At 42.8% G+C, this 27,804-nt stretch overlaps 1 protein-coding gene across 3 annotated transcripts in view; it reads left to right on the top strand.

Annotated features, from left to right (window-relative positions):
* The window catches only part of LOC105477629 (ER degradation enhancing alpha-mannosidase like protein 1), a 32,551-nt gene extending 7,160 nt beyond the window's left edge, over nucleotides 1-25,391 (top strand). For 2 of the 3 annotated variants that reach the window (XM_011734194.2, XM_071092121.1), the window contains exons 2-12: nucleotides 114-186; nucleotides 4,689-4,792; nucleotides 7,218-7,389; nucleotides 8,424-8,607; nucleotides 10,526-10,700; nucleotides 12,634-12,754; nucleotides 13,577-13,747; nucleotides 15,600-15,673; nucleotides 16,542-16,638; nucleotides 18,752-18,955; nucleotides 21,264-25,391. In XM_011734194.2, coding sequence (XP_011732496.1) covers nucleotides 114-186; nucleotides 4,689-4,792; nucleotides 7,218-7,389; nucleotides 8,424-8,607; nucleotides 10,526-10,700; nucleotides 12,634-12,754; nucleotides 13,577-13,747; nucleotides 15,600-15,673; nucleotides 16,542-16,638; nucleotides 18,752-18,955; nucleotides 21,264-21,353 — 1,465 coding nt within the window. In that variant the 3' untranslated portion in view covers nucleotides 21,354-25,391. Of the gene's footprint in view, nucleotides 1-113; nucleotides 187-4,688; nucleotides 4,793-7,217; nucleotides 7,390-8,423; nucleotides 8,608-10,525; nucleotides 10,701-12,633; nucleotides 12,755-13,576; nucleotides 13,748-15,599; nucleotides 15,674-16,541; nucleotides 16,639-18,751; nucleotides 18,956-21,263 lie in introns of those variants that run through there. The other variant, XM_011734195.2, reaches the window with a different exon arrangement.
* Nucleotides 25,392-27,804: the final 2,413 nt, after the last annotated feature.

Below are 27,804 nucleotides of genomic sequence, written 5' to 3' on the forward strand. Positions count from 1 at the left end.
GTTCCTGAATAAATAAGAGTCGCTGGCAATTATAGTTTCTGATGGGTGTTTAGTTTTATTGTCTTCTCTTTTGAAATAACGTCTTTTTGTTTAATTTTAATTTTCTTTTTCAGTTCAAATCTGAACATCAATGATGTACTAGGGAACTACTCATTGACTCTTGTTGATGCATTGGATACACTTGCAGTAAGTGTTCACCTTTTAAAAAAAAGTTAATTAAGATAAGATGTTTTGGAGTGGATTATCCCTAGTTCCCTCCAGCAATGGGAACTGCAGGGAGCCTGATAAGTCAAAATGTATCATTAGCTTTGATAACTGTTATTTATTTTAATGACCTTAATGGGGAGGGCAAGAAATGTGTTGAAAGTTAAATGAGGGGAAATGTGATTCCATTAAAAAAAGGAGAAGAAATGTATGATTGATTTTAGGGAACCTTTTTTTTTTAAACCAGTTTCTATCTTATTCCCTAAAAGAACCCATAGAGAAGCTCATTAATATTGATAATTACAGTAGTTGCTATTCCAGGAGTAAAAGAGAGAAGATCTCAGGGTCGGCAGGTACCCTGAAATATCATCTAGCTACTGGCTCCCCCAAAAGCAAGTTGGAGTCATAGTGCCAGTCCTTATGTGGGGCTCCCTAGAAACCCTTCTCTTTTATTTGCTACTTCCTGTTTTGTGGACACTCCATGCCTGAGCTGCCAACGTGGGTGCTGACATTACCTCCTCATCCTGTGGTTTTGCTCATTGACTCTGGAGAACTGGAGACCTCTGAGCAGATATGAAGAAGCAACTTGAAAGCAGTGTGGCACTTGGTGTGTGGTGCCATGTCTGTGTGCTTCATCGCTTCACCTTTTGCCATTAAAGCAGTTTCCAGGGGACTGTATTCCAGCATAGTGTTGTTTTAAAACCTTCTTAGTAAAGGTGATTTTACAACCTCTTTGCTTTCCTTCATTGTCCAGCAAGTCTTTACCATGAGAAATTTCTTATTGCAGTCTAGCCCAAATCTTGTACTTAATAATTTATTCTTGTTTCTTTTAACATTCCATAGAAGAGTCTAAAGCTGTCTGTTAGGAGTTAGAATTGGGGCCCAGCACAGTGGCTCATGCCTGTAATCCCAGCACTTAGGGCAGTTGAGGTGGGAGGATCACCTCAGGTCAGGAGTTTGAGACCAGCCTGACCAACATGGTGAAACCCCTTCTCTACTAAAAGTACAAAAATCAGCTGCGCGTGGTGGCGGGTGCCTGTAATCCCAGCTCTTCAAGAGGCTGAGGCAGGAGAAATGCTTGAACCCAGGAGGCAGAGGTTGCAGTGAGCTGAGATTGTGCCACTGCACTCCAGCCTGGGCAACAGAGTGAGACTGCATCTCTGGAGACACACACATACACACACACACACACACACACACACACACACACACGAATTGAGTAATGTGCTAGCCAAGTTTGCATTATGATTTTCTAGTATCTTGCTAGTAGTAGAATTACCAGAACTTGGAAAGAGCTTGAGAGATCATTCTACATCCTCATTTTATAATTAAGTAGTAGAAATAGGACTAGGCCCTTGGTCTAATAGGAAATCTGGGGATACTGATTTAGTATAATTTAACTTGCAAAGCAACTTAGTTTCCCAATATCTCCTTCTGAAGTTATTGCTGCTCTGTTTCAGTCATTTACCATCACTGATCAAAATGTGCCCAGACAAGTATGTTCGACCTTAGAGCTAGTTTGTTGATGATACCAGAGGCTGACTCAGCCTACAAGTGTTGCTTAAAGGAAACGTCCTAAGACTCATGAAAGCTTACTCCTCCTCCCTGAGAGCTTTGTCTTCTTCTTCTTTTTTTTTTTTTTTTTTTTGCGACAGTCTTGCTGTGTTGCCAGGCTGGAGTGCAGTGGTGTGATCCTGCCTCACTGCAGCCTTCATCTCCTGGGTTCAAGTGATTTGCCTGCCTCAGCCTCCTGAGTTGCTGGCTTTCTTTTTTTTTTGCCCCATTTTGTTTTTTTATCCCCCTACCGTGCCTACTATTCTGTTGTTCACCATAGTCTCCCCCACACTTAATGGTGTCTGGTGCATAGTAGCAGTGCAAATGTTTGTTCAAAAAATGAATTCTAACTAATGAAGCATTTCCCAACACAGATTCTAAAGATATTTACTCCCTGAAAGAAGAGTTCTGTTTCCAAATGGACTTGAGATATTCTGTATGTCTGGTCCCACTGTTAGAGAGCCACAGTGCCCATCAGCATTTTAAAGACTCTGAGAAGTCCTACAGTCAAATAAACAAACCCATTTAGCTCCTCTGTCCCATTCAGCCTTTTCAAACATGAGTGAGTGAGTTCAGAACGTAGTTACTCAGGGTTCTGTAGCTATCTGACCATAATGGTAAACTACAATAAGAGTTGTTGACTTCCTTCACCATCCTCACTTGATTTGAGCTCATGTCAGCACCTGCAGCTTCACCAGATATTGTTGCTGGTAAACGTCTGTAAGAAAACAGACCCATCTCTGTGGTTTTCATTGTAGAATATCCGGCCTTTAGTGCTTCAGGCTTATTTTTCAGGTGTTACTTCTGTTGAGGTTTTCCTTTTCTTTTGCTAACATTTAAACAGACTTTAACAGATGTGCTAGGGAAACATTGTGAAGATAGCAGTCCCCTGACCATTGGATGCAACTTGCAGCATTATTGCATCATCTTCTAAAAAGAAAGAACTGAAAGCTAGAAATGTCTGTACTTACTCTGTAGGTTACAGCAAAATAACGATGAGGTGGAAAAAATGTAGCAGACCAATAAATATTAGGAAATAGTATTTGTTATTATATAATATATAATAATATACAGTAATACATACTTGAAAGTAGTAATGTCTGATGAAGAAAGAAGTAGCGTCTCAGTTAATTTAGAAAGTTTATTTTGCAAAGGTTAAGGACACACCCATGACACAACCTCAGGAGGTCCTGATGACATCACCCATGGTAGTTGAGCACAGCTTGGTTTTATACATTTTAGGGAGACATGAGACATCAATCAATATGTGTAAGATATACATTGGTTCAGTCCAGAAAAGTGGGACAAGTTGAAGTGCTCGAGGTGGGGTGAGTGGGCACTGCTAAGTCATGGGCAGATAAAAGACAAATGGTTACATTTTCATAAATTTTTCTTTTTTTTTGAGACAGAGGCTTGCTCTGTTGCCCAGGCTGGAGTGCAGTGGTGAGATCTCACTCACTGCACCCTCTGCCTTCCCAGGGGTTCAAGCAGTTCTTGTGCCTCAGCCTCCCGAGTAGCTGGGATTACAAGTGTGTGCCACCACACCTGGCTAATTTTTTGTATTTTTAGTAGAGATGAGGTTTTGCCATGTTGGCCAGGCTGGTTTTGAACTCTTGACCTCAAGTGATCCACTTGCCTTGGCCTCCCTGAGTACTGGGCTTACAGACCTGAGCCATGGTGTCCAGCTGGTTGCATTTCTTTTGATTCTCTGATTAGCCTTTCACTGAATACAGAATTTACCTGTGACAAAGGTAGAGGAATAGTCACTTATGCCTTTGCCTGGCTTAGTGAATCTGCAGTTTTACATAAACAGTAGGGCAGAGGAAGCAATCAGATATGCATTTTTTTCAGGTGAGCAGAGGGATGACTGAGTTCTGTCCTTTGTTCTTACCTGTGAAGATAAACTGTCAATTTACATTGCCAGGGTGAAATTCAGCAGAATTGTTTTAGAGTGAAGATCTTGAGGCCCACAAGGAATTTCCTTCTAGATAAATTGTAAGGGATATATATATAGCTTTTTTTTTTTTTTTTTTAATCTATGTAGCTATCTTATTTAGGAATAAAATGGGAGTCAGGTTTGCCTGATGCAGTTCCCAGCTTGACTTTTCCCTTTGGCTTAGTGATTTTGGGGTCCTAGCAATTTATTTTTCTTTCACAGTATGTCTTTATGATGTCATTATAGTGTCAGGATTTCATAAAATTTTGAGTGGAATGAAATAATTTTGATTCAGGTTAATCTAGAAAGTTTGATGCCCAACTGTGCTTCATATAGGAGAGAGTAGCTTAGTGTGACATCGTGTCTACACACCCAAAATAAGAATCATAATTCTAAATCACTTTTTAAAAAGGACATAGAGCTGAGTATTCATATATTTTGTTTCCTTTAAATCAGTCACTGGTTTTATCCTGTGCTCCAAAAGATATTACCCTTTCTCAAAGTGTTTAGACATCTGGATAACAAACAAGTTCGTTCAATTTTCCAGATGTTTTGGTCTCCTGGGAGCCAAGCACCCAAGCCGCTGATTTATTTGAGGAGCAGAGACAAAGACATATTTTTGTTTCTTCAGTTTTCTGATTTGTTTGTGTACCTGCCAGAAGTTTTAGAAACCACAGTGCCTGGCATGTTCAATAAGATCATAGTGAAGTTTGCTGGAGAGTGGAGTTGGGAAGATGAGGAGTGCCAATGATTTTACAAGGAATTATTTTCAATTTTGTCCTTTGGAGATAGGGCTCTTGAGTTGGAGGAAATGGGCCTGCCATGTGCTGGTAATATATTCTAAGAAATAACTTCTTTTCTATCTCTTGTGTTTCTACTTCTATGGTAGCAAAACCACATACAAACGTTTAGGTGACATGACCAGGCTGCTGTGGTGATACAGCCTCAGTTTCATTTCAAGTTGCTGTAATAACCTGTGTTCCTGTTTTTAAAGGTAATGGGAAATTCATCCGAGTTCCAGAAAGCAGTCAAGTTAGTGATCAACACAGTTTCATTTGACAAAGATTCCACCGTCCAAGTCTTTGAGGCCACAATAAGGTAAAATAATGAATATTCCTAAAATGAATTGGAGACTTCTTTTTATGTGTTTAAAGAGAAAAATACCTGTGAGGCTCTTTGCACCCCAAGATCCAGGCGGGGAGTCCATATGGGCTTTATGGGTGCAGTGTGCATTTTTCATGTTCATATCATATTTATCAAAACTGGAACAATTATTTCAAAGTAATAATTCCGGACTGAAGGGAAAGACACATTTATATTTTGTTTTGTTTTGTTTTGTTATATTTTGTTTTGTTTTGTTATATTTTGTTTCGTTTTGTTTTTATAGATTAAACTCTTTTTTTTTTTTTTTTTTGAAATGGAGTCTGCTGCCTAGGCTGGAGGGCAGTGGTGCAATCTTGGCTCACTGCAATCTCCACCTCCCAGGTTCAAGGTATTCTCGTGTCTTAGCCGCCCAGGTAGCTGAGATTACAGGCACACACCACACCTAAGTTTTGTATTTTTAGTAAAGACTAGATTTCACCATGTTGAGCAGGCCGGTCTCAAACTCCTGACCTCAAGTGATCCGTCTGCCTTGGCCTCCCAAAGTGCTGGGATAACAGGTGTGAGCCACCATGTCTGGGCACATTTACGTTTTAACGGGGGTGTAAAATAGGTGTCTGTCTAGTACAGAATTTCATGGTTTCCCTTTATAGTCTGATTTCATTTCCTTCTTTCACCGTGTCCTAGGACAACCCCTACATATTTCTGAAGGAAATGAGAGTTTCCCATCTTACCACCCACAGAAAATCACTGCTTAGCATTTTAGTATATTTCCTTGTTAGGTATATTTCTCACTTCTATTTCTCTCTCTCTCTTTTTCTCTCTCTCTTTTTTTTTTTTTTTTTTTTTTTTTTTTTTTGAGACGGAGTCTCGCTGTGTCTCCCAGGCTGGAGTGCAGTGGCGTGATCTCGGCTCACTGCAAGCTCCGCCTCCCGGGTTCACGCCATTCTCCCGCCTCAGCCTCCCAAGTAGCTGAGACTACAGGCGCCCGCCACCACGCCCGGCTAGTTTTTTGTATTTTTAGTAGAGACGGGGTTTCACCATGTTAGCCAGGATAGTCTCAATCTCCTGACCTCGTGATCCACCCTCCTCGGCCTCCCAAAGTGCTGGGATTACAGGCTTGAGCCACCGCGCCCGGCCTCTCTCTCTCTTTGTTTAATGGATTGGGATCATGCTCTATACCTAGTATATTGTATATTGCTTTCTTTGATATATTGTGCTTATTTTCCTGTTTACATTTTTTGAAAATTGTATTAACTGCATAACATTCCAGTTCGCAGATGTAATACTTATTTAAAATTAAATTTGTGAAAACCTTTGTTCTGACATATGTCACAGTCTACTTCAGATCTTTAGAATGGGACTTTATGGGTCTACAAGGACTTAGGTATAAGCTGGTAGCCTGCTGCCTCTTAATAGGTCATTTTTTCCTCCTCCTCTTCACCTTGCCTCTTTACCAGATGTTAGGGTGTTAGGGAAGCTGCTTGGCAGCCACAACAACAAAAATTACTTAGTATTTGTTGTCTTACCTTTCTGGGTTTTTAAAATTTGAATTAAATTACTTTTTTTTTTTTTTTCATTTTAGAGCAGGGTCTTGCCCTGTTGCCCAGGCTGGAGTGCAGTGGTGCTATCACGACTCACTGCAGCTTTGAACTCCTGGGCTCAAGCGATCCTCCAACCTCAGCCTCCCAAGTAGCTGGGACTACAGGCAAATGTCACCATGCCCAGCTTCTGTTTTTTTATGAGTGTTTTCCCCAAGTGAAATAAATCAAGAGTAATAATACTAATAAGTAATATTTATTCTGAGAACAATTAGTATACTCTTTTTTTTTTTTTTTTTTTTTTTTTAAAGAGACAGGGTCCTGCTTTGTTACCAGGCTAAAGTGTAGTGGCATGATCATAGCAGCCTTCAACTTCCAGGTTCAAGAGATCGTTCTGCCTCAGCCTCCCAAGTAGCTGGGACTACTGGTGTGTGCCACTACACCTGGCTAAGTTTTTTTTATTTTTAATAGAAACAGGGTCTTGCTTTGTTGCCCAGGCTAGTCTTGAACTCCTGGCCTCAAGAGATGCATCTCCCTTGGCAAAGTGCCGGGACTACAGGCGTGAGCCACCACACCTAGCCAACTCCCTTTTCTTAATGCCCTAAGATTTAGATTACCAAAATTGTTAATATTTTAAATAGTATTGTTTTTGGTAGTCTCGGATAAATGATTCCCTTTCTCTCTTTTAGTAATATGGTTAACAAAAATCAATCGTGTATTATTAGAGCTAGAAAGGAATTCAAGAGGCCATTAAGTCAGGTCTCTCTGATGCAGGCAGTTCTGAGTCTGTGGATATGAACATACTTCTATCTTTCTGAATTGGATTATGTGCATTTACAAGCAACATGATTGTATTATCTTTTTGTTCTTCCTGTCATTAGGGTCCTGGGAAGCCTCCTTTCTGCTCACAGAATAATAACTGACTCCAAGCAGCCCTTTGGTGACATGACAATTAAGGACTATGATAATGAGTTGTTATACATGGCCCATGACCTGGCGGTGCGGCTCCTCCCTGCTTTTGAAAACACCAAGACAGGGATCCCGTATCCTCGGGTGGGTAGACTGGTTTGACCCTTTGTGTTTGACAATTCACTATCTTCCTGAATTAAAATTTTTTGTTTATTATTTGGGAGAAGGAATAGGATGGAGGTAGATGAGAAAAGCAGTGTCCTTAGAAGAATTTGGCCTTAAATATGATGTAAATATTTTAAAATTCATTCAGCATTTACTGAGCATCCACTGTATGAAAGGCAGACAGTGATGTATCTGACTTAGTCCTTCCCCTTAAAGAGTTGATGTTCTGTGAAGTTCAGTATTCTTAAGTTCATTTACATGTGTGATTTGTATTCTCTGCTACAAAGCAGTGTAGGGCGTTTGTCTTCATCTCTGATTTGGGTCTGTTTTCCCAGAGATCCTCACGTGGGTATTGTGGGAGCTCAGTGAGTGAGCTTTTCATTGCTTCACGTGGATCTGTCAAATAAGGGCTGCACAGACCAGCAAGTTAGCTGCTGATTTAAATGCCAGGATCTGGAATTAGATTATATATTTGTGACATCTGATTTGCCAAGCCCAGAACTCCTCTGGTAATTGAGTTAGCCTTTTAGGTAACTGGCTGAGAACTGCCAGAGGACAGAGCCTTCATGATGAAACTGGCTGTCATATTCTGGTAGTGCCTCCTTTCTCTCCCGGTTTGAGGTTTGTTTAGGTGCTGAGCAGGAGTGAGTTCATAGTGGCTTATTTAAAATTTAGAAGAAACTCTATAGTTTGCTTTTATCTCTAACTCTAAAGCCTGGTGCTTGTGTTACCATGAAGAAAACCTGCTGGAAAGAGAAGGTTTAGTGAAGTGTTATAGCCATTCTCTGAAGACTGGCCCTTATTAATAAAGCAAGGCTCTGCTGTTCTTATTTTCTTGTTTGTGTCTTTTACATTTAATTCCCATATTCACCTCAGATGTATCTTGGAAGGCAGAGGGCTGACTCACCATGGTAAGCTTGCTTTATTAGCTGAGTGTAGTCTCTGAGACCTGGCTTTTCAGCCCTGCGGATTCCTTGAGTTTTGTCACAGTCTTTGTCTCTTCCCATCCCCAGGTGAATCTAAAGACAGGAGTTCCTCCTGACACCAATAATGAGACATGCACAGCGGGAGCCGGTTCCCTCCTGGTGGAATTCGGGATTCTGAGTCGACTGCTGGGGGACTCCACATTTGAGTGGGTGGCCAGGCGAGCAGTGAAAGCCCTTTGGAACCTCCGGAGCAATGATACGGGATTACTAGGTGTGGCACCTTTACTCGCCATTGGGACTGCACACTGCTTGGTCCCCTTGCTTTTCACATTCTCTGGGCTCTGCCCCTTTTTCACTCTTTAACTCATCTGACAACGCAGAAAGAATTGTGTCAGCTGTATCTAATTTCTTTATGTGACCGTTTGCAGAGAGGCTACATGGTCTGATGGAAAAGAATAAAGTTTTTGTGTTTGAGGGCTTCCTTCTGATTTGGATCCCCTGGCATATTCCACTTGAAAATTATTGTTAGTGGAAATGCCAATAAAAGAACTGCCTCTGAGGCAGATTTTATTGCTTCAATATAAGGTTCTAAATACAGGAATTTAGAGTTACTGATGGAGCAACTTTTTCCTTTTAAAAAATCTGGGCCTGTGGTAGTAGATTGAAACTCCAGATTAAACCTGTATGAGGTGGGTTTTTTCCCCTTGAGAATGTTTGATCAAGATGTTACTTAAAAATTATTATGGAAAATTTCAGAGTATAGTAGAGAGAAAGTATGATGAATAATAACCCCTATGTATGCATCATTTATCTTCACTAATTATCAGTATTTTACTAACTCAAGGTGTTATTTTATTTATTTATTTATTTTGAGATAGGGTCTCACTGTGTCGGCCAGGCTGGAGTTCACTGGTGCGATCTTGGCTCACTGCAGCCTCCACCTGCCGGGCTCAGTGATCCTCCTGCCTCAGCCTCCCAAGTAGCTGAGATGACTGGTGTGTGTCACCATGCCCAGCTAATTTTGTTTGTTTTATGTAGAGATAGGGTCTCACTATGTTGCCTGAGTAGTCTCAAACTCCTGAGCTCAAGCGATTCTCCCACCTTGGCTTCACAAAGTACTGGAATTACAGGTGTAAGCCACTGTGCCCGGCCTGGGTGTTATTTTAACTCATGTAACTGTCTTAAGTTCTGAAATTTATGTATACATTTGTTGTATTTAACAACAGCAATAGAAATAAAGAAGTCACTCAAATTGTCAACCTATCACCAATAGTTGACCAGTGTCACTTCAGATTGTCAACTTTTTAGGTTTCCATAGACCCTTTCAGCCTGGCATGTGTAACTTTTGTATATTTTTCATTATAATATAAACAAATATTTTGATTCTGCCTGAATATGGCAGATCATTTGTTTCCAAGTTGGTGCCTTGCTTTCATAATTACCACTTTTGTTGTTGTTTTTATTATTTAAAAAAATTTATCCTTTCCCTTTTCTTTTCTTGTTTTTTTGTCTTTTGAGACAGGGTCTCCCTCTGTCACCCAGGCTGGATGGCAGTGGCACCATCTCTGCTCACTGCAACCTCTGCCTCTCAGGCTCAAGTGATCCATGGGCTCAAGTGAACCCCCTATCTCAGCCTCCTGAGTAGTTGGCACTACAGGCACCCCCCATCGCACCCAGCTAATTTTTTGTATTTTTGGTAGAGACAGAGTTTCACCATGTTGCCCAGACTGGTCTCGAACTCCTGAACTCAAGCGATCCACCTGCCTCGACCTCCCAGAGTGCTGGGATTATAAGTGTAAGCCATCATGCCTGGCTACTTTTTCTTTTTAAAATCATCTTTTTTTGGATAAATTCCCAGGAATGGCAGTACTGGGTTAAAAAGTCTGTGAAAAACTCTTGAGTTTTGAAATGCATCATCAGTCTGGAAAAGCAAAATGACAAACCTATTTTTATTTTGCATTAAATGTTTATCCCCATGTTTGTGTCAGTAAATGCTATATATTTAGAAAGATGTCTGGGCTACCTTAGTGATAAGACTGACAAAAATGTTAGGTCCAAGCAGCCACTCCTCCTGTATGCCAAGGATAAAGGTGCTGAGGAGCAGTGTGGTTGGAGTAGGAGGCGTGTCCACATCCATGTCCTCCCTGATGAGACAGTTGGGACCTCAAGTGCCTTGTTTATTTTTACAGGCAATGTCGTGAACATTCAGACTGGCCATTGGGTTGGAAAGCAGAGTGGCCTGGGTGCCGGGCTGGACTCCTTCTATGAATACCTCTTGAAATCTTACATTCTCTTTGGTGAAAAAGAAGACCTAGAAATGTTTAATGCTGCATATCAGAGTATTCAGAACTACTTAAGAAGAGGGTATGTCTCCCTAACATCTCCTCTGTTGCCTTGTAAAGCAAATAGAATGCATTCTGAAGTGTTTGTATTTTTTTTAACATACAATCGCAGGGTCTTTTATCTCTGCCCTCACCTTACCACCTCTCCTGGTTTGTCAGTCATCTGGGGGCAAAGAGCTGCGTTAGCTTTCTGTCGCTGCATAGCATAGTACCCCAGAACCTAGTGGCTTAAAACAACAAGCATCATCTCATGAAGTTTCTTAGGGATAGTAATCCAGGAGCAGCTGAGCTGGTCACTCTGGCCCAGGATCTCTCCTGAGGTTGTTGTCAAGCTGGTGGCCAGGGCCACAGCCATGCCAAGACCTGATGGTGCTGTGAGATCCCTTCCAGGCTCACTTTGGTTGCTGGCAGGCTTCAGTTCCTCATTGACTGTTGGCTGGAGGGCTCAGTTCTTTGCCAAGGGGCCTCTTTGTAGGTAGCTCATGGCCACTGGCTTCCCCCAGAATGAGTGATTGAGAGAAAAAGAGAGAAAGAAGCCAAAATGGCAGCCACAGTGCTTTCATGACTAATCTGGGAATGATATACCAATACTTCTGCCAGACCGTTAGTCACCCAGATCAACCCTGATACATACAGTGTGGGAGGGGGCTGTGCAAGGGTGTGACTCACAGGAATAGAGGTTCTCGGGGGCTGTCTTAGAGACTTGTTGCTACTACAGGGGCTGACACATCCCAGTGTTTAACTGTGGCTTTAATTGCAGATAGATCTGCAATGCAGGACAATTATTTGCAGGACAATGTTTTGGTTCTATTACTTTCCAAAGAATTGTGAGGATTGGTCTTTATACTTGGTGATAGAAAGGACAATTACCACATTTTTTTTTCTCTCCGAGTTTGTTTAAAACAATGTTATTCACTATTTTTTGTTATGCATCCAGGATGACAGGAGAGAGAGAGCCATTTGAAGCTACAATGGCTTCTACCTAGTGTCACTCTCTTATCCCAGGTCGGTCTGTCTTTTTTTTTTTTTTTTGAGTCAGAGTCTTGCTCTCACCCAGGCTGGAGTGCAGTGGTACGATCTTGGCTTACTGCAACCTTTGCCTCCTAGGTTCAAGCGATTCTTCTGCCTCAGCCTCCTGGGTAGCTGGGACTATAGGCACGTGTCACCATGCCTTGCTGATTTTTATATTTTTAGTAGAGATGGGATTTCACCATGTTGGTCAGGCTGATCTCAAACTCCTGACCTCGTGATCTGCCTGCCTCAGCCTCCCAAAGTGCTGGGATTACAGGTGTGAACCACCACACCTGGCCCCCAGATCTTTCTTTGTATGTATTTCTATGTTAAGTGTCCAGTTTTAGTGCAAGTGATAGCTACTGAGCTTCCAGCTTGGTAGGATTTTCTTGGGTCCATTTCTACATTGCTGTTGTAGGAACCACTTGTATGTGCTGTGTTTAAGTAAGGGGCCTTTTGGGTGGAATTTATTTATTTTTGCTTCTCAAAGCCACAAACTAAATTGAGCAGTAATCCCCAAGGGTCTTGCTTTGATGCATTTCTCCAGGCCCATGCTGTAGGGCATCACTAGAGAAGAGACTCTTTGTACCAAAAGAACCAAGTTTTTCTGCTCAGGTGAAATCCAGCATAGGCCCATGCTATATACTGAATTCTCTTACGTGGCAGGGCTCTTAAACGCAAAGCTCAAAGTGCTTTCTGCAGAATACTGTGAAATCCTGACATTATAATGGCTGCATTAGGAACTTTGATCCTGTGGTAAATATTATCTTCTGCTAGAGTCTAATGTAGATAGTTAAAGGCAGTCTCCAAAGGTTTAAGGAATGAGTTAGGAGAAAAAATTAATGTTAATTCCATTTAAATGAAACTACCAGCGGCTGCTGGAGAGGTAGAGATCTGTCAGTGAGCTTTCTTTTCACCAGTGAATGTGCTGCTTGGGTTTGTAGGCGGGAAGCCTGCAATGAAGGAGAAGGAGACCCCCCACTCTATGTCAACGTGAACATGTTCAGTGGGCAGCTGATGAACACCTGGATTGACTCTCTGCAGGCCTTTTTCCCTGGACTGCAGGTATTTTGCAATCAGATTTCCTAAGAATAACCATTCACCAGAAAGGGCTTCTCCCTTCCTTTCTTTCTTTTCTAATACCCTGAGCATTCTCTGTCTCCTTTGGATTTGGGAGGTCACTAACACTATATGTCTTCATCTCTCTGTTTGTGAAATTAGTCTCCAGAATATTGAACAGAGCCATTCCACACAATTGCAAAACCATGCTTGAGAAGTGACTGTGTATGATTTTTGTTTTTGTTTGTTTGTTTTTGTTTTGAGATGAAGTCTTGCTCTGTTGCCCAGGCTGGAGTGCAGTGGCACAATCTCGGCTCACTGCAACCTCCGCCTCCCGGGTTCAAGAGATTCTCCTGCCTCAGCCTCCAGAGTAGCTGGGATTACAGGCGCCCGCCACCACACCCGACTAGTTTTTTGTACTTTTAGTAGAGATGGGGTTTTACCATGTTGTCCAGGCTGGTCTCGAACTCCAGGCCTTAGGTGATCTACCCGCTTTAGCCTCCCAAATTGCTGGGATTACTGGCATGAGGCACTGCGCTGGGCTGTGTGTGAGTTTTGGATAATTATCGCTCAGTTGTTTATTCCTTGTTCATTAGTACATGTAATCTGTTTTTCTGTTTGCAGTTCACATCAATTTGGCATTAGTGACCAGATAGGGAGGGCATTTATTTGTCTGGGTTGTCACTTTTGGGTTGGTTTTGTCTTTAACCGTATGTGTAGGTCAAGTAAGAACTCGGGGGTAGAGGAGAGCCCAGGCAGGCCCTTTGTGGCATGTCTTGTCACTCTAGGAATGGTATCTCAGCCTGATGACCTGTGTCCTCTCCTTAGGTGCTGATAGGAGATGTGGAAGATGCTATCTGCCTTCATGCCTTCTACTATGCCATATGGAAACGATATGGTGCCCTTCCTGAGAGATATAACTGGCAGCTGCAGGCCCCTGATGTTCTCTTCTACCCACTGAGACCAGAGTTAGTGGAATCCACATATCTCCTCTACCAGGTACTAGAGTTTTGTTTTTTTTTTCTCTCTTTCACTGCCTCCCCTGACCCCAGCAGTTCGTCATTAATGAACATTTGCTGAATGATTTAGGGTTATGTTGTTTCATAGTGACTCTGATCGAGTTACCCCCTATCTGTAGTCTTGTTAGTGTTCAGTGTTATTCGTGACTTCACAGGACAGAGAAGGCATTTGCAGTGAAATATGTTTTTAACCTCATATTCCACAAAGCTGAATCGTGTTTTTACCATAGGACTTATATCTCACATCCTTAAATATTCATGAGGAAGATTTTGTACTAAGGTGTTTTCCAAATGTATTTGACCAGAAGACCCGTTTTTAGGATACAATTCTGCACCAGTGTACTGTGGAGCCCTGGTCTGTGTAATAACTATTCAGATAAAAAGAAAATTCATTTTCTTGGTTGTAAAGGAAATCATCGGGGATTCATCTGGATGCCTGTTTTTGTTTATATATGTATATAAACTAGTGTTCATCCTTTGTGAAATTACTGCAGTGGCAGAGGGAATGTGACTTTAACTGTGAAATGTCTTCTTCCTGACAGTTGAAGCCAGATATTTATACTTCTGTGCATGCCATACGTATGTACACGCAAAGAGTCCTCCTTCATTCACATGCACAGCAGCACGAGTGGTTAACTCACCAAGAAACTGGCCTTGGTGAAATTCAGTAGGCCTGTAACAGATGCCCACCATGGACCAGCCCTAGCAAGCAGAGCCTGAGTTTTAGAAACTGGTAGTGGGGCTAACACTAAGGTTTGAATTTATTTATTCAACAATTTTTTTTATACCGAATCCTTGCCATTTGCTTCAGATGAAAAAAGGGGAAAGAAATCCTATGAAACTGGTAGTGGTCCTCATGCCTAAAAAGGGACCTCCTGAGTTTTAGATAACCTCTCAAAAAAGGAAAAAGATGATAGACACCTGTTTGGCCTTTCTGAGCCCAGTAGAGCAAGGCTGTACACGGGGGATGGTGTGCCGATTACTGGCTGATTTCTCCTCTTAAGCTTAGTCCTGTAGCCTGTGAGCTTACTCCTCTTTGTTTCTTTCACTGCTTCTTTCGTGTTTTCAGCTTCTCCTTCACGTTGCCAGAGATGTCTTGCACTCTACAGCTTTACCCTCTGTAGCCACACCCTGTGCACTTTTAATCTGGAGACTGCTGACCTTGTTGTTTTCTTTGTTGCTTCAATCTGGTGCTAGGCATGAATTAAAGATCCCCAATTTTTAAACTGTTTGTTGGATAAAGGCTTATCTTCCCAGAGAAGTTTTTTTCTCTAGTAAAACCATCTAAGAGCATGTGTGAGAAGAGTAGGCAACTGAGGACTGATTTCTCAGGGTGACTAGAGAGGAGAGGGTGGCGGCCTCCTTTTACACTTTGGAAAGTCTTGTTCCCATTAGCCTTTCCTCATGGTGCCATAACTGGAATGGTGGCAAGGTCCTGTTTCCTGTGCCTGTGTCTTAAGTTTCTGGAGAGTTCCGAGGCAAGATAGAAATTGGATTTGTTCTCAGATATGGTGCTGTCAGGGTGGGCATTGTTTTATTTCTAATCATGATGGGAACCAAAGTAGAGTATTGTTCTACCCTGGAACAGGTGGTCTTAACCCTGGCTAAAGTTAAACAAGTCACAGGTACACTTTGATGTGAACTGATGGAATACCTTAGTCCTCTAACCGTTGTGACCCTGCAAGGTGAATGACCTGGGCCCTGTTTCTTCCTTTGGCTGGCGACTCGTCTCCATGGGGAAACCCCGCAGTCACCCCGCAGTCACCATGATGTTTGTTGATGGCATGTCTTCCAAGCCCATGCTGGATCACATTCTCTCGTGTTCTCTCTAGGCAACCAAGAATCCCTTCTACCTCCATGTAGGAATGGATATTCTGCAGAGTCTGGAAAAGTACACAAAAGTCAAGTCAGTTTTCTAAGTTCCTTCCTTTTTCTGTCAGCCACTTTTATTTCAAATTGTTTTGGGGAAATATCCTAGTTTGCATTTTAATTTATAGAACCAGGTCATTAATGTTACATTTACAGGGAAATTGCTTACCTTTTGGTGTAGTAGAACCTTTCCATTGTAGTGAGACCTGCCCTTTTTTTTCCGTGAGGTTATAGCAGATTATGGGTGTTCATTCTAACTTCTTTCCCCTAGTTATACAGTAACACATACACTAAAATGTTTAGGGAGTACAGAAAATATAAAGCAGTAGAATATTATCACTGTAGTCTCCACATACAGAGAAAACTGTAGTCAGTATTGAAATGTATGTACTTATAATCTTTTAAATATATTTTTATATATGATGTGTGTATATATGTATATATAAGAAACATACTGTGTTTCAATTTTGTGACATGCTTTTTTTTTAACCCGCTATATCATGTTTTTTTTTTTAAAGTGCTATCTTAAATAATAAGTCAATACTCAAATAATAAGTCAATTCTCAATAATAAGTCAATTCTACAAGTATTAGGACTAGACATTTAAATTAGTCCTTTTAAATTTGTTGCCATTTTCTTGGTGCCCTGTTATGCTTCTGGCCAGCCCCCTGCCACCACCCCCACACCCTGTAACTCACCTGATAATTTAGCAGCCAAAAGCACTTGCTAAGTAAATTTGCGAACAATCCAGGCTATAAAAAAGGAGAGCCCTACAGTGTAAACATAGTTTCATATGGTGCTGGATGACTGGTTGATTATTCTGATAAGAGAATGTTTCTGCTTCTTAAGTGAATCAGCAGGTGGGAAGGAAGAGAGGCAGGACTGACCTGACAATTGTTTTGTAGGTGTGGGTACGCCACGCTGCATCACGTCATTGACAAGTCCACAGAAGACCGGATGGAGAGCTTCTTTCTCAGTGAGACCTGTAAATACTTGTATTTGGTATGTGTGTTGCAAGATGAACCCAGGAATATTTAGTATTGCTTAGAGCGAGCATTCGCATAGTCTTCTATCTGACAGATGCTTACTGGGCACAGCTACATGCTGGACATTGTGCATTCCCACGATGCAAATGCTGTCAGAACCAAAGGATATTACTATCTTCTTTCATGGTTTCCAACCTTGTTGAAAAGTCATTTGTCAAGTAAACCAAGAATTGAACTTATGATTACAAACTTATGACGTTAACAGGGGGAGTTTTAGAGTAAAAGGAAGGTGACCCTGTAGGGTGTGCTAGGTGGGAAATGCTGGTAATGATTGATACAGAACCAGCGTTAGTGTGGTGGTAGGGGGAAGATGCCTCTGAGGAAGAGAGCTGTGTTCATAATGGCTTCTCACTTTTCTTGATGTGTGTGATCTTGGCCAAGACCTGCAGCTCAGCCTTGTCTCTGTCCATATACACATCCTCAGGCACGTGATTGTGTGTGTGTGTGTGTGTGTGTGTGTGTGTGTGTAGAGAGAGAATTTCTGGACCTGGATGAAACCTTTGGTATTACCTAATGTTCATATGTTCATTATTTCCCTCACAAGAACTACAGCCTACACAGAGGTCAGGCGACTTGTCCGTAGTATGGGGGTGGCTGTGGCAGAGCTGAAATGTGAACTGTGGTCCTGACTCCCTGTCTGGTGGTCTTTCCACCTCACCCCTCTTCCTCCTGCCACTTTCCTCAGTATGGCCACATAGAAACGAGGGCAGGATTTCCAGGTTAGAAGATAGGATGGCAACTGAGAACTTGGGCAGAGGGTCAGAGATAGAAGCAGCTGCGATAAATTGCATTTATCTAGTTCTGTGGTTCCTAGGCCTGGGGCTAGCTGGGTCCAGATCACCCTGGGGCCCTTGCTAAGATTACAGCCATATTGAGTCAGAATCTTTAGAACAAGCGTTCTCAGAAATCTGTCATTTTGACAAGTGCCTTCAGTGGTTTCACGTGAGCCAGGTTTTGGAGCTGCTGGTCTAATCCATTAAGATGATACTCTTCTGTGTCTGGTGTCTTTTCACAGACGACTGCAGAGGTATGTCCACCAGCAGCGCATGTGGTCTGTCTAGTGGGAAGACAGCTGTCCTGCTGTCGATTCCTGTGTGTGCAGTGGTTCTTGCTGTCCATGCAGGTGGCTCAGGTCTGCTAAATCAGGCTGGTCAGAGCCTAGCTGCGTATTTCCATCCAGCAGCCAGTGGTGTCAGAAGGACGCTAACAGGGCAAGTTTTAGAGTAAAAGGAAGGTGACCCTGTAGGGTGTGCTAGGTGAAAGAACCTAGAGTCTAGGGAGAGGAAAACCTGTGGTCTGCCCTGTTCTTCTCTTGTTACTGTGTAAACATTGACAAGCTGCACTGAATCTCATTTTTCCTTATCTTGAAATAGTTTAGGTGACCAATACAGTTTCGAAGAATTTCTAGGTATTCATTCATTCAACATTCACAGAACACTTGCCTTCTCCTGCACTGTTGCATCCCATATTGGGTTAGATGTTCTTTCTAGATGCTCTTTTGTTCCATGTCACATGCACCATTGAGGGAAAGGACTGTGCCTTGTGGCCATTGCGTCTTCAGAGCCCAACCCTTGTTGTGCAAGAAATGAACTGAATGTTGGTAGATGTGTTGGGCTCTGTGCTAGGCCCAGGCGATATGGTGATGGATAAAACTTGGTTCCTCCCTGCCAGCATTTACAGTTCAGGGACTAGGTGTCTGTGAGGCTGGGTGTAGTTCTAGAATTCCAGCAGGAGAACTCTTAGGTAGCACATGGCAATCATCCAGCAAACTTTTATAGACTACCTGTGCTTGGGCCTTAGCCTTGGCATTTCTGAGTCTCTGTGTCGGGGCGGGATATGTGTAGGGAAGAGGCAGGTCTAGGTATCTGAGTTTAGATGAAGCAGGTGATTCTGCCTTGCAGCCTGGGTTGGGCACCACAGTTGTCAGTCAATTCTTTTTCACCCAGTTGTCACTGAGAAGCATGAGGTCCAAGCAAATTCTACTCCCTGAGTAGCTGGGACACTCCCCCATGATTCAGTTCCAAGTGTGCTACAATTATTGGTTGTATCTTTTTTTCCCTTCCCTCTAGCTGTTTGATGAAGACAATCCAGTACACAAGTCTGGAACCAGATACATGTTCACAACAGAGGGACACATTGTGTCTGTGGATGAGCATCTTCGGGAATTGCCATGGAAGGAATTCTTCTCTGAAGAGGGAGGGCAGGACCAAGGGGGAAAGTCTGTGCACAGGCCGAAACCTCACGAGTTAAAAGTCATCAACTCCAGCTCCAACGTGAGTTGCTTTTTCCAGGGGTGATTTGCATATATAGGAAGAGAAAATACTATGAATTCCTTAGTTGTTCAGACTTCCTGATGGAAAATTGATGGTGTACGCAGATTGGGAGATTTGAAAACACCTCCTAAAGACACCATTTACATAGATGTTGTCAGAGTGTAGGGAAACCACAGGAGCAGCAGTGGCATCATCACTGCTGGCTGCAGGTGCCAGTGGAGAGAGTGGCCACAGGTTCCTGGAAGAGGGGAGTCTTGTGGGAGGAGCAGCCACTCAGCAGGAGCCACCGCTCAGATCTGACTTTTGTGGCCTTGCCTGGAGGGAGCCGGCAGAGTCAACATGTGACCCCTCCCTGCTCCCCCAGTTGCCTGCTGGAGCATCTTCTTGGCTGCCTGGGGCAGAAGCTGGAGGCCGAGGGAGCCTATTGATATGATCCATCAGTGGACCTGGAGGGGCAAATGGAAGACATTCAGCAAAATCATCTACCAGCAGCAGAAGAGAAAAAAGCGGTGATAGTCACGATGGTCCTAATGAAGATGCTCTTCGAAGTGCCGCAAACACCCACATTCATTTGAAGTAGGGCTTTACTCCACATGCCTAGATTGTCCTGAGAAGCAGCAGAAAAAATTTGAAAATGGAAGTCCTTGCATCCCTAGTGAAAGTATCAGGTAGTTGTATTGATTTGAATAAAATAGGATGGTTTGGAAGTGAGGATAGGGAAATGTATCCTATCGAGGATAGGAAATCAGTCGAAATTTCAAATCTCGTTATCCCCCAGGGCCTCGGTGGTCAGGAGTTCAGCAGCCTCCCCACAGATGGGTTGCCTTGGCATTGGGGCGCCCTCTCATTGCAGACTGTGCTTCAGTGCTTTTCCATTAATGCCCCAGTAAAGGTCTTCACCATCAGTCTGTGAAGTAAATCGATAGGCCAGAGTGTAGAGAACCACCTCCGCCCCCATTTCCATCAGTCATGGAGCGCTGATTGAGTGGACAAAGCATAATCGGGAGGAGGGGGAAGGAGAGTGAGGGGAAAGTTAATAACAGCCAGCACTTGCAAATACGTACCAGGGTTAACCTTTGCACCACTCTAAACGCTGACCTATGTTAACCTGTTTACTTCTCCAACAGCCCTGTGAGGGGCGGGTACTTTTAACGTCTCCATTTTACAGATGAAGAAAGGGAGGCACAGAGAGGTTCAGGTCCCACAGTGGAGCCAGGATTTGGACCCAGGCAGTGTCTTCTCTTTTAGGAAGGAAACATCTCTGACCTGCCACACTCGCTAATAGATCTGATCCCATGATTCCAGGGATTCAGGCCCTCAGGAGGGCTCCCAGTTCTGGATAGGGGCATGGCCTAGTGGGGAATCCAGTTCCATCCTAGGCGTTTGTCCGTAGTGCCGTTGAAACACAGAGGGCAAGGACTAATCTCCAGAGAAAATCAAGGCGGGATTCCCTGAGGAGGTCACTTGCTGGAGATCCTTGAAGGATGAGAAGGGGTATCCCAGAAAGGATGTTCAGGCAGAAGCTGTAGCACCTGCAAAAGCACAGAGATGTGGGCTTGGGGGGCAGTCGGGACCAATGGAAGGATCTGCCAGTCTTAATCTTGCCGGGGATGAGGAGCAGGGCGTAGTTAGTTCAACTACAGGGCATGGGGAAAATGTTTCTTTGGAGATGAAGCGGATAATGGATGTATTTAGACAACTGCTTCCAGGGATATTACAGTTGGTTAGTTCTCAAGATGTGCATCTCCTTTGAGGAAAAAAAGTGGTGCGGAGGTCTTTAATTAAAAAAAAATAGTAGTCTTAAGCATTTAGAGTTTAGTTGTGAATGAGAAAAACATAGCTCAGAAAAACACATTGTTTTCAAATAGCAGAAATGTTTTCTGAAATTCTGGGTGTACTAAGGACCCCAGGGATGTGGCTTTCAGTCCTGGCCACTAAGTAGTTGCTGTGATGCCTTTTAGCCTCCCTGGATCTGCCATTTCTTTATCTATAAAGTGAGTGAGGATATTAAATTATGTCAGTGGTCTTCACCTGAGGGTGATTTTGCTGCTCAAGGGACATTGGAACAGTGTCTGGAGACGTTTTTGATTTTCACAACTGAGGCATAGGAGTTGCCACTGGCACCTACTGGGAGAGGCAAGGGGTGCTGCTGACCGTCCTACAGTGTACAGGCGGCTTCCACAACAGTTACCTACTTCCAAACGTCAGTAGTTCCCAGACTGAGAAACCCTGGATTAAGTCATCCAGTCACATTTTCTGAGAGATCAACGTATGAGTTTTTAATTTTCCCTCGTTTTTGTCTTTCTAGTGCAATCGTGTACCTGATGAGAGGAGGTACTCCCTGCCCTTAAAGAGCATCTACATGCGACAGATTGACCAGATGGTTGGCTTGATTTGATCTGCTCTCTGTGAGGCCTCATCTTGAACCAGACCTTAACAACCGAACCCAGACCATGCCAAAGTCCAGTCTGAAATGGAAGGGGACAGAAGTCTCGCTGTCCATGATAGTGTAGGAATTTCTGTGCAGCACCTCACCACATCTGGTTAATCCTTGCACACTTCAGTGTTTCTCTCTTGTTCAATAAAATGCCCTATTAAGGATATAATTTGAAGTGAGAAGGTACATGGAAATTGGCCTCTTATGACATGTTGATGTTATGAGCACAATAGATTGGGCATTCTTTGGATTGATGTTCATAGCTTTATACTTTAGAACCTCAGTCTCTTTACTTTGCTGGCACCTGCTATACTGGAGTATTGCTATGTCTTAAAAAATTTTTTTTTATTACTTTTATTTTTTTGAGACAGGGTCTTGATATTTTTTTGAGACAGGGTTATCTGGGCTCAAGTGATCCTTCTGCCTCAACCTCCCGAGTAGCTGGGATTACAGGTGAGCACCACTGTACCTGGCTAGCTACTTCTTTATTAGAGGATTGAGAATGAAATTTCTGCAAAAGGGTCTGTGGTTCATTTGGTATCCCTACTTAATTGCATTGAAAATGTCATCCTTTCTGTTATTAGATAATTGGGCTCTTCCCCTGATATCCAACCATGATTTTGGATCACATGGGAGAAAAAATCATCCAGTTTTTCATGTATGCCTCAAGTAATCTTTACAGTGTTACAAATTATTTGCTTAAGAATAATGGTCTTAACCAGAATTCTTAACAGAGTCTCTTAAGTTATTATGTTATGGTCTAAGAGGTTAACTGACAGATCTTTTGGATGGTATTTTGCATTTTGAATATGAACTTACCTGAGGAAATCCCATAGTTCCAGAATCAGGTGCTTTTTAGGAAGAGAACAATACCTAAGGTTGTCTGAGCTTCCATCTTTCTCATATTTCCTAAGCAAGGATTCTCAGTTCTGACCATATTTGGGTTAAAGTTCTGTTTTTTTTTTTTTGTTTCCTATGTCTAGTGCCAATTAGCTAAATCAGGGAGAAAGAAATGATCACATGACTTTTTAGCATCCTTGAGCCATTTCTCTGTGTAATACAGGCTTTAGATTAGTGCCTTATATTGGTTTTGGTTTGGGCCACTGGATGTCACAGCTACTGATACGGTTTCTGGAGGCCTGTTTAGCCACATGGTGAGACCATGGTGAAAGGGGGATGGAAATTGCTTGGCCAGTCTTTGCCTTTCAACCTGTAAAAGTAAGCATGTAGACGGAGGAAGTTGTGCTAAAATGCCTTCTTTTTTTGTTTTATTTTCTTAGCCAGAACATCTCTCTTTGATCCCACACTGATACACACCTGCTACTCTTACACAGTGAGGCAGGGTTGACTCTTAGTCTGGCTTCCATGAAGCATCATGGGTGGAAACACATTCTATTAAAAAGGGTAGGAAATCCCTAAAACTTCCAGCCTCACATACCACGATTCTCACCTGTCACTGTTTGCCCACCTCTAAGGATTTCATGTGCATCTTTTCAAAGCTAGAAATAAACACTGTCTATGTTGCATTTTTAGTCAAAAGGGAGAAATCTTATTCCTTCTTAAAATTTTTAAGTGTTACGGTTTTAAAAATATATAGTTCAGTTCTTTGAGATTTTTGAAAAGAGGATTTTCAGTAATAAACGTGTCATCTCTATCTTTTAAACATTTATTACATCAATTGTTTTAAAATAGAAAAAATAAAATGCTTCTATTTTACCTTTTTTCATTTCAGAAGCATTATTCTGTTTATCAACAATGTCCCATCTACTGAATGGAAAACTTTGAGAATAGTATATATATTTTAAATGTTTTCACTGACTCATTAAAAATGTTAAATAAACACACGCACGCATGCATGCACATACACGAGCATACTTGTACCTGTGTCTCTGGGCAAACAGAGGTAGGACTGTTAGTGACCCATTTGGGAATATAGAGCATCTCAGAGAAGGAGGTGAGTTCTTCGTGCCTGTGATTTCTCTTGGCGCTCCCCTCCTCTCCCGCTCTGGCTTCTGTGGTGGCAGTGGTGGGTAAGCACTCCAGTGTTCTCTTAATGAGGCATTTTACCTGTCACTCGAGCAAGCCCGGGTGTTCCTTCCTCCTCATGCTCCTGGAATAGGGAATGGGGATCTCATGTACAGAGTGCTGCAGGTGCTTCTCAGGGGCCACAGGCTGTCAGGAAACGTGTTTTATGTTAAGTCCCAAACCCTCTTGACTTCTGGGTACTGGAATTAATACCAGTAGGTGAGACTGAGGGTGAGTGAGTTAGTACATATTCATCCTGGTTGTTGAGCTTCCAGACTACCCAGTCCGAAGTTTGATGCTATGTAGTCAGTGGTTTGTGCGGCTGGATGCCAGAAGGTTCTTTGAGCCAGTTTCAAAGGTTACTTGTTTTCTTTTTGAAAGTCAGAATGTTAACAACTGTGATATATCCTGCCGGGCTCTTGCAGTTTCTTCTGTTCTATGTTCTGAAATACTGGGTAGAGAATGGATGAGGAGGAGATTACCAGAGAAGTTGCTTTGCTTAGTGCTTTGCCCCAGGAATGCTTCAAATCTGAGTGGACTTCATCCTTTGTGGCAGCTCTGAGCCTGGCCCATCTTCCTGTTCCCACGTGTAGCTAGTGTCTCGTGTCAGCTTTGCTCAGTGTGGTGGAAGCATTTTGCAGAACTGTTGTAGAAAGCTGCCTTATAGTTGGCTTGATGAAGCGTAATTCTCTCACAACAAACTTTCAAATCATTATAGGGGAGGCTTAGCTACTTTAGTTGATGTGACCGAGGAATCCCTTCTGGAAGAATAGGTGGCAAGGAAGGGTTTGCTAGTTCTCCATTTGCACTGGCCATTGTGAAAAACCAGCTTCTGTATTCAAATCTTCCGTTCATTTTTAAAAATTTTTTTTCTGCAGCGCTTGTGCCAGAACTTATTCATTGTAACTGAATCCTCAGGGCTTTTCTTGTTTTAGATCATGGACTGTGTACGTGACACTTAAATAATTTTCTACGTATTTAAAGAAAAATGCACCAGGATGATATCTGTGCACATGACTATTAGAGGAGCGTCTGTAGGAAGTATCTGGTTTGGTCAGCGCAGTTGTGCAATCTGAGGGCCTTGTTCCTCTTCCTCTTCCCTCTTCTCCCCACCAAAGGAAGATATCCCTCTTAATGATTTCTTAGTTCAGTTTACTGAATGATTGCCACCTGTAATTCCTCTTTGGATTGTGTAGACTCAACATGAGACATTCCTTTCTGCTTTTGGAGGGCACCAGAGGCCTTTCTCTTTGAAAAATTTCTTTTTTGTCTGTTGACAAAAACAAAAATCTTTTTTCAAATTTAGTGCTGGTGTAAAGGTAGGGCTGAGTGATTACCTTAGCCACAGGGTGGCTGAGCAGGAACTTTAGAAGAAACTTCTGAGCTTTCCTGTCCATTCCCAGCATCCAGCTCCTATTCTAGTGCCTCTTCCCTGCAGGGCAGGGACACCTTGGGAAAGCGAGGAGGTGGGGCGGGTTGGGCCGTGTGTCCCAGGTTTCGCAGGGGTCGGAGTTATGCTCCCGCTTGAATCCGGACGTGAATCTGGTAAAAATGTCAAGTACCTGTGGAAATCCCTGATTCTATACCCTCTTCCTTCTTTCTTCAAGGCAGAGGAATAGTATTTTTAAAGGTTATTTTGTTTTAGTTTTAAATAGCAGAACACAAGCTGCATTTTTATTTATTTTGCATAAGAAAGGTAAATCTTCTTACAAAAAAAGTATAGAGTTGGAAGCTCGGGGAAAACTTACTGAAATACACAAATGCTTCTCTCTCTGTAATGTGCAATATGCTTTGCAACTTAGATGATATTTTATGTTTAATCTGTAAATAAGAAATGTATTTAAATTAAAAGGGATCTTTTTGTAAAAGGACCAAATGTTCTTTTATAAATGTAATAAGGAATATCTTGCTCTTTAAAATTTATTAGGATTTTTATGAGTAATTTTTATTAAAAGATTTCTTTTTTTGAGCTGTCATCTTGTTTCTCTTTTACATTCTCATGTAGACACATTACATGCAAGACAAACAGGGGAGAAAAATCTCTAAAGGAACTGCCCATCTAGATGAATAAAACCTTGCTTTTTATAGCTAACCCCTAAGTAATACCTCCCCCGATGGAATTCCACTACATTTTTGTATGTCACACTCTTCCATTAAATGCCCTTCCCATGCGGGTCACAACTGCTTTTCATGACCTTTGTCCCAGCCCTGGCCTTCCCCTCTGCATTAGCCTCCTTTCTCTTAGCCACTGAGTCATTGTCTATTCTTACTGCCAATTAGCTGAGTATATCTGGGATCTAAAACCAGTTCTCTGTGTTATCGTAAGCAAGGTGCTTCATTTCTCCTCACCTCTGAGAGCAGTGGCACTTCATGGCCTGTGTGGGTAGAGTGGCACTTCACGGCCTGTGTAGGAAGCATGTGGGTTGAGGGTTCTGGAGGGCTGGCCTCCCTCCCTGTGTTGCCACCAGAGACCATGGTGGGATCTTGAGGAAGAGACCTGCTCCTGCTCTGTGACATCTGTCTTCCAGCTTTGGTCACAGTCAATTCTGATGGGCTTTTTTTTTTGAGATGGAGTTTCACTCTGTCACCCAGGCTGGAGTGCAGTGGCGCGATCTTGGCTCACGGCAACCTCTGCCTCCTGGGGTTCAACTGATTCTCCTGCCTCAGCCTCCCTGAGTAGCTGGGACTACAGGCACATGTCATGACGCCAGGCTTATTTTTGTATTTTTAGTAGAGACGGGGTTTCACCATGTTGGCCAGGCTGGTCTCAAACTCCTCACCTCAGGTGATCCTCCTGTCTTGGCCTCCCAAAGTGCTGGGGTTATAGGTGTGAGCCACCAGGCCTGATGGGCCTTTTTAAAGGCCACGAAGCATGTCAGGGCAAAGGAGAGACTCTCAAGGCTGGAAGCACCTTGCTCATATTGAGCTCTACTATTGTGAGGGGTGGTGGGGTTGTGTTTGTGAAGTCTCGTGGGTTTGTGATCTTGACAAGACCAAGCAAGCCCAGTGGGCCAAAGGACCAGATCAAGAGCCACAGGGCTCTTGCCTTCCTGCCTTCCTGCTCCAGGCTGCCTCAGTAGTGCAAGCACCAGGCCCTTGCCATCTGTGGAGCAAGAAGTCCTGTGTGAACGGTGCAGTCAGTGTCAGGTGGAGTATGGGGACTCTGGGCCACACTGTGCTGGGTACAATCCCACCTCTACCCCTAACTTAGTTGTGTGCCTTGGGCAAATTACAGACTTGCTGGCCTCAGTTTTCCTATCTAGTAAATGGTTTGATAATAATAGCCCATACTCATAGGATAGTTGTGAGGACTGGGTGGATTAATATGTGTAAGGCATTTAACGTGTTTCCTATAATTATGGTCCAGTTGGATTTGACATCCAGGATCAGACCTAGGACTTAAACAGGAATGATGGAGGAAGAGTAAGAACATGGACTGGCTATGGGGAGGCTGGGCTGGTCTGGCTTTGTCCTGGATGTGTGGCTTGGGTCAAGGCACTCACCTTCACACGGTTTCCTCGCTTTTAAAATCAGAGATGATAGCACATAAACTCCTAGGGTTCCCGTGATGGTAAAGGGAATTGGAAGCTACATTTGTCAGCGTGTGAGGTGGCAGCTGCTAAAATGTTTACAGGTTATATCTCTTTGTCCCTTAACGTTTTTTTTTTTCCTTCTTAAAGTTTAATCAAGGAAGTATGCTAATGTCTCCCTAACTCAGAAACCCAGACCAGGTGGTGCAGAGTGGTTGGGTGTGGTGGTACCTGTGCCCCAGTACACCTGGTCTTTGTGCTTAAGTGTCTGGCACAGTCTGCTAGTCACTGGCCTATAGAATGAATAGTCCCTCCCCACTCTGGCTGTGTGTGTGTGTGTGTGTGTGTGTGTTTATGTGCACTCATGTGCATGTGTGTATGGTTTAAAAGCCTGTTACATTCAAACCTCACCCAAGTCCTGAGCAGTAAATTCTGTTATTCCATTTCTCCAGCTGAGGACACTGGAAAGTAAACAATCTTGCTTCCCGTCACAGCTGAACCAACTGGAAGCAACAGCCTCAGGCTCTCTTTTAGGTGCTGGCTACCTTAAATAACGAAATTCAGAAAATATGATTAAGTATATTAGCTATATGATTAAGAGTCTATTAGAGCCCAAAGCTGGGAATAACCATCCAGGGAACACAGACTCTAGAAAAATGGGGTCAGTGCTCCCAAGTTAGAAGTTAAGGTCTTGCTTACATAGGTAGAAGACAAAGTTATCTGGTAGGATTAGAACATATTCCACACAAGGATGGTTTATGAGTTACAACAGTTTAATTTGTTACAGTTTGGTTTCTTTTCTGTACAGCTTGTTTTCATTTCCTTTCCAATTTAAGAGTCCATTTAACATTCCTTCC

Source organism: Macaca nemestrina, chromosome 2 (assembly GCF_043159975.1).
Source record: "Macaca nemestrina isolate mMacNem1 chromosome 2, mMacNem.hap1, whole genome shotgun sequence".
In the NCBI taxonomy this organism is placed as follows: Eukaryota; Metazoa; Chordata; class Mammalia; order Primates; family Cercopithecidae; genus Macaca; species Macaca nemestrina.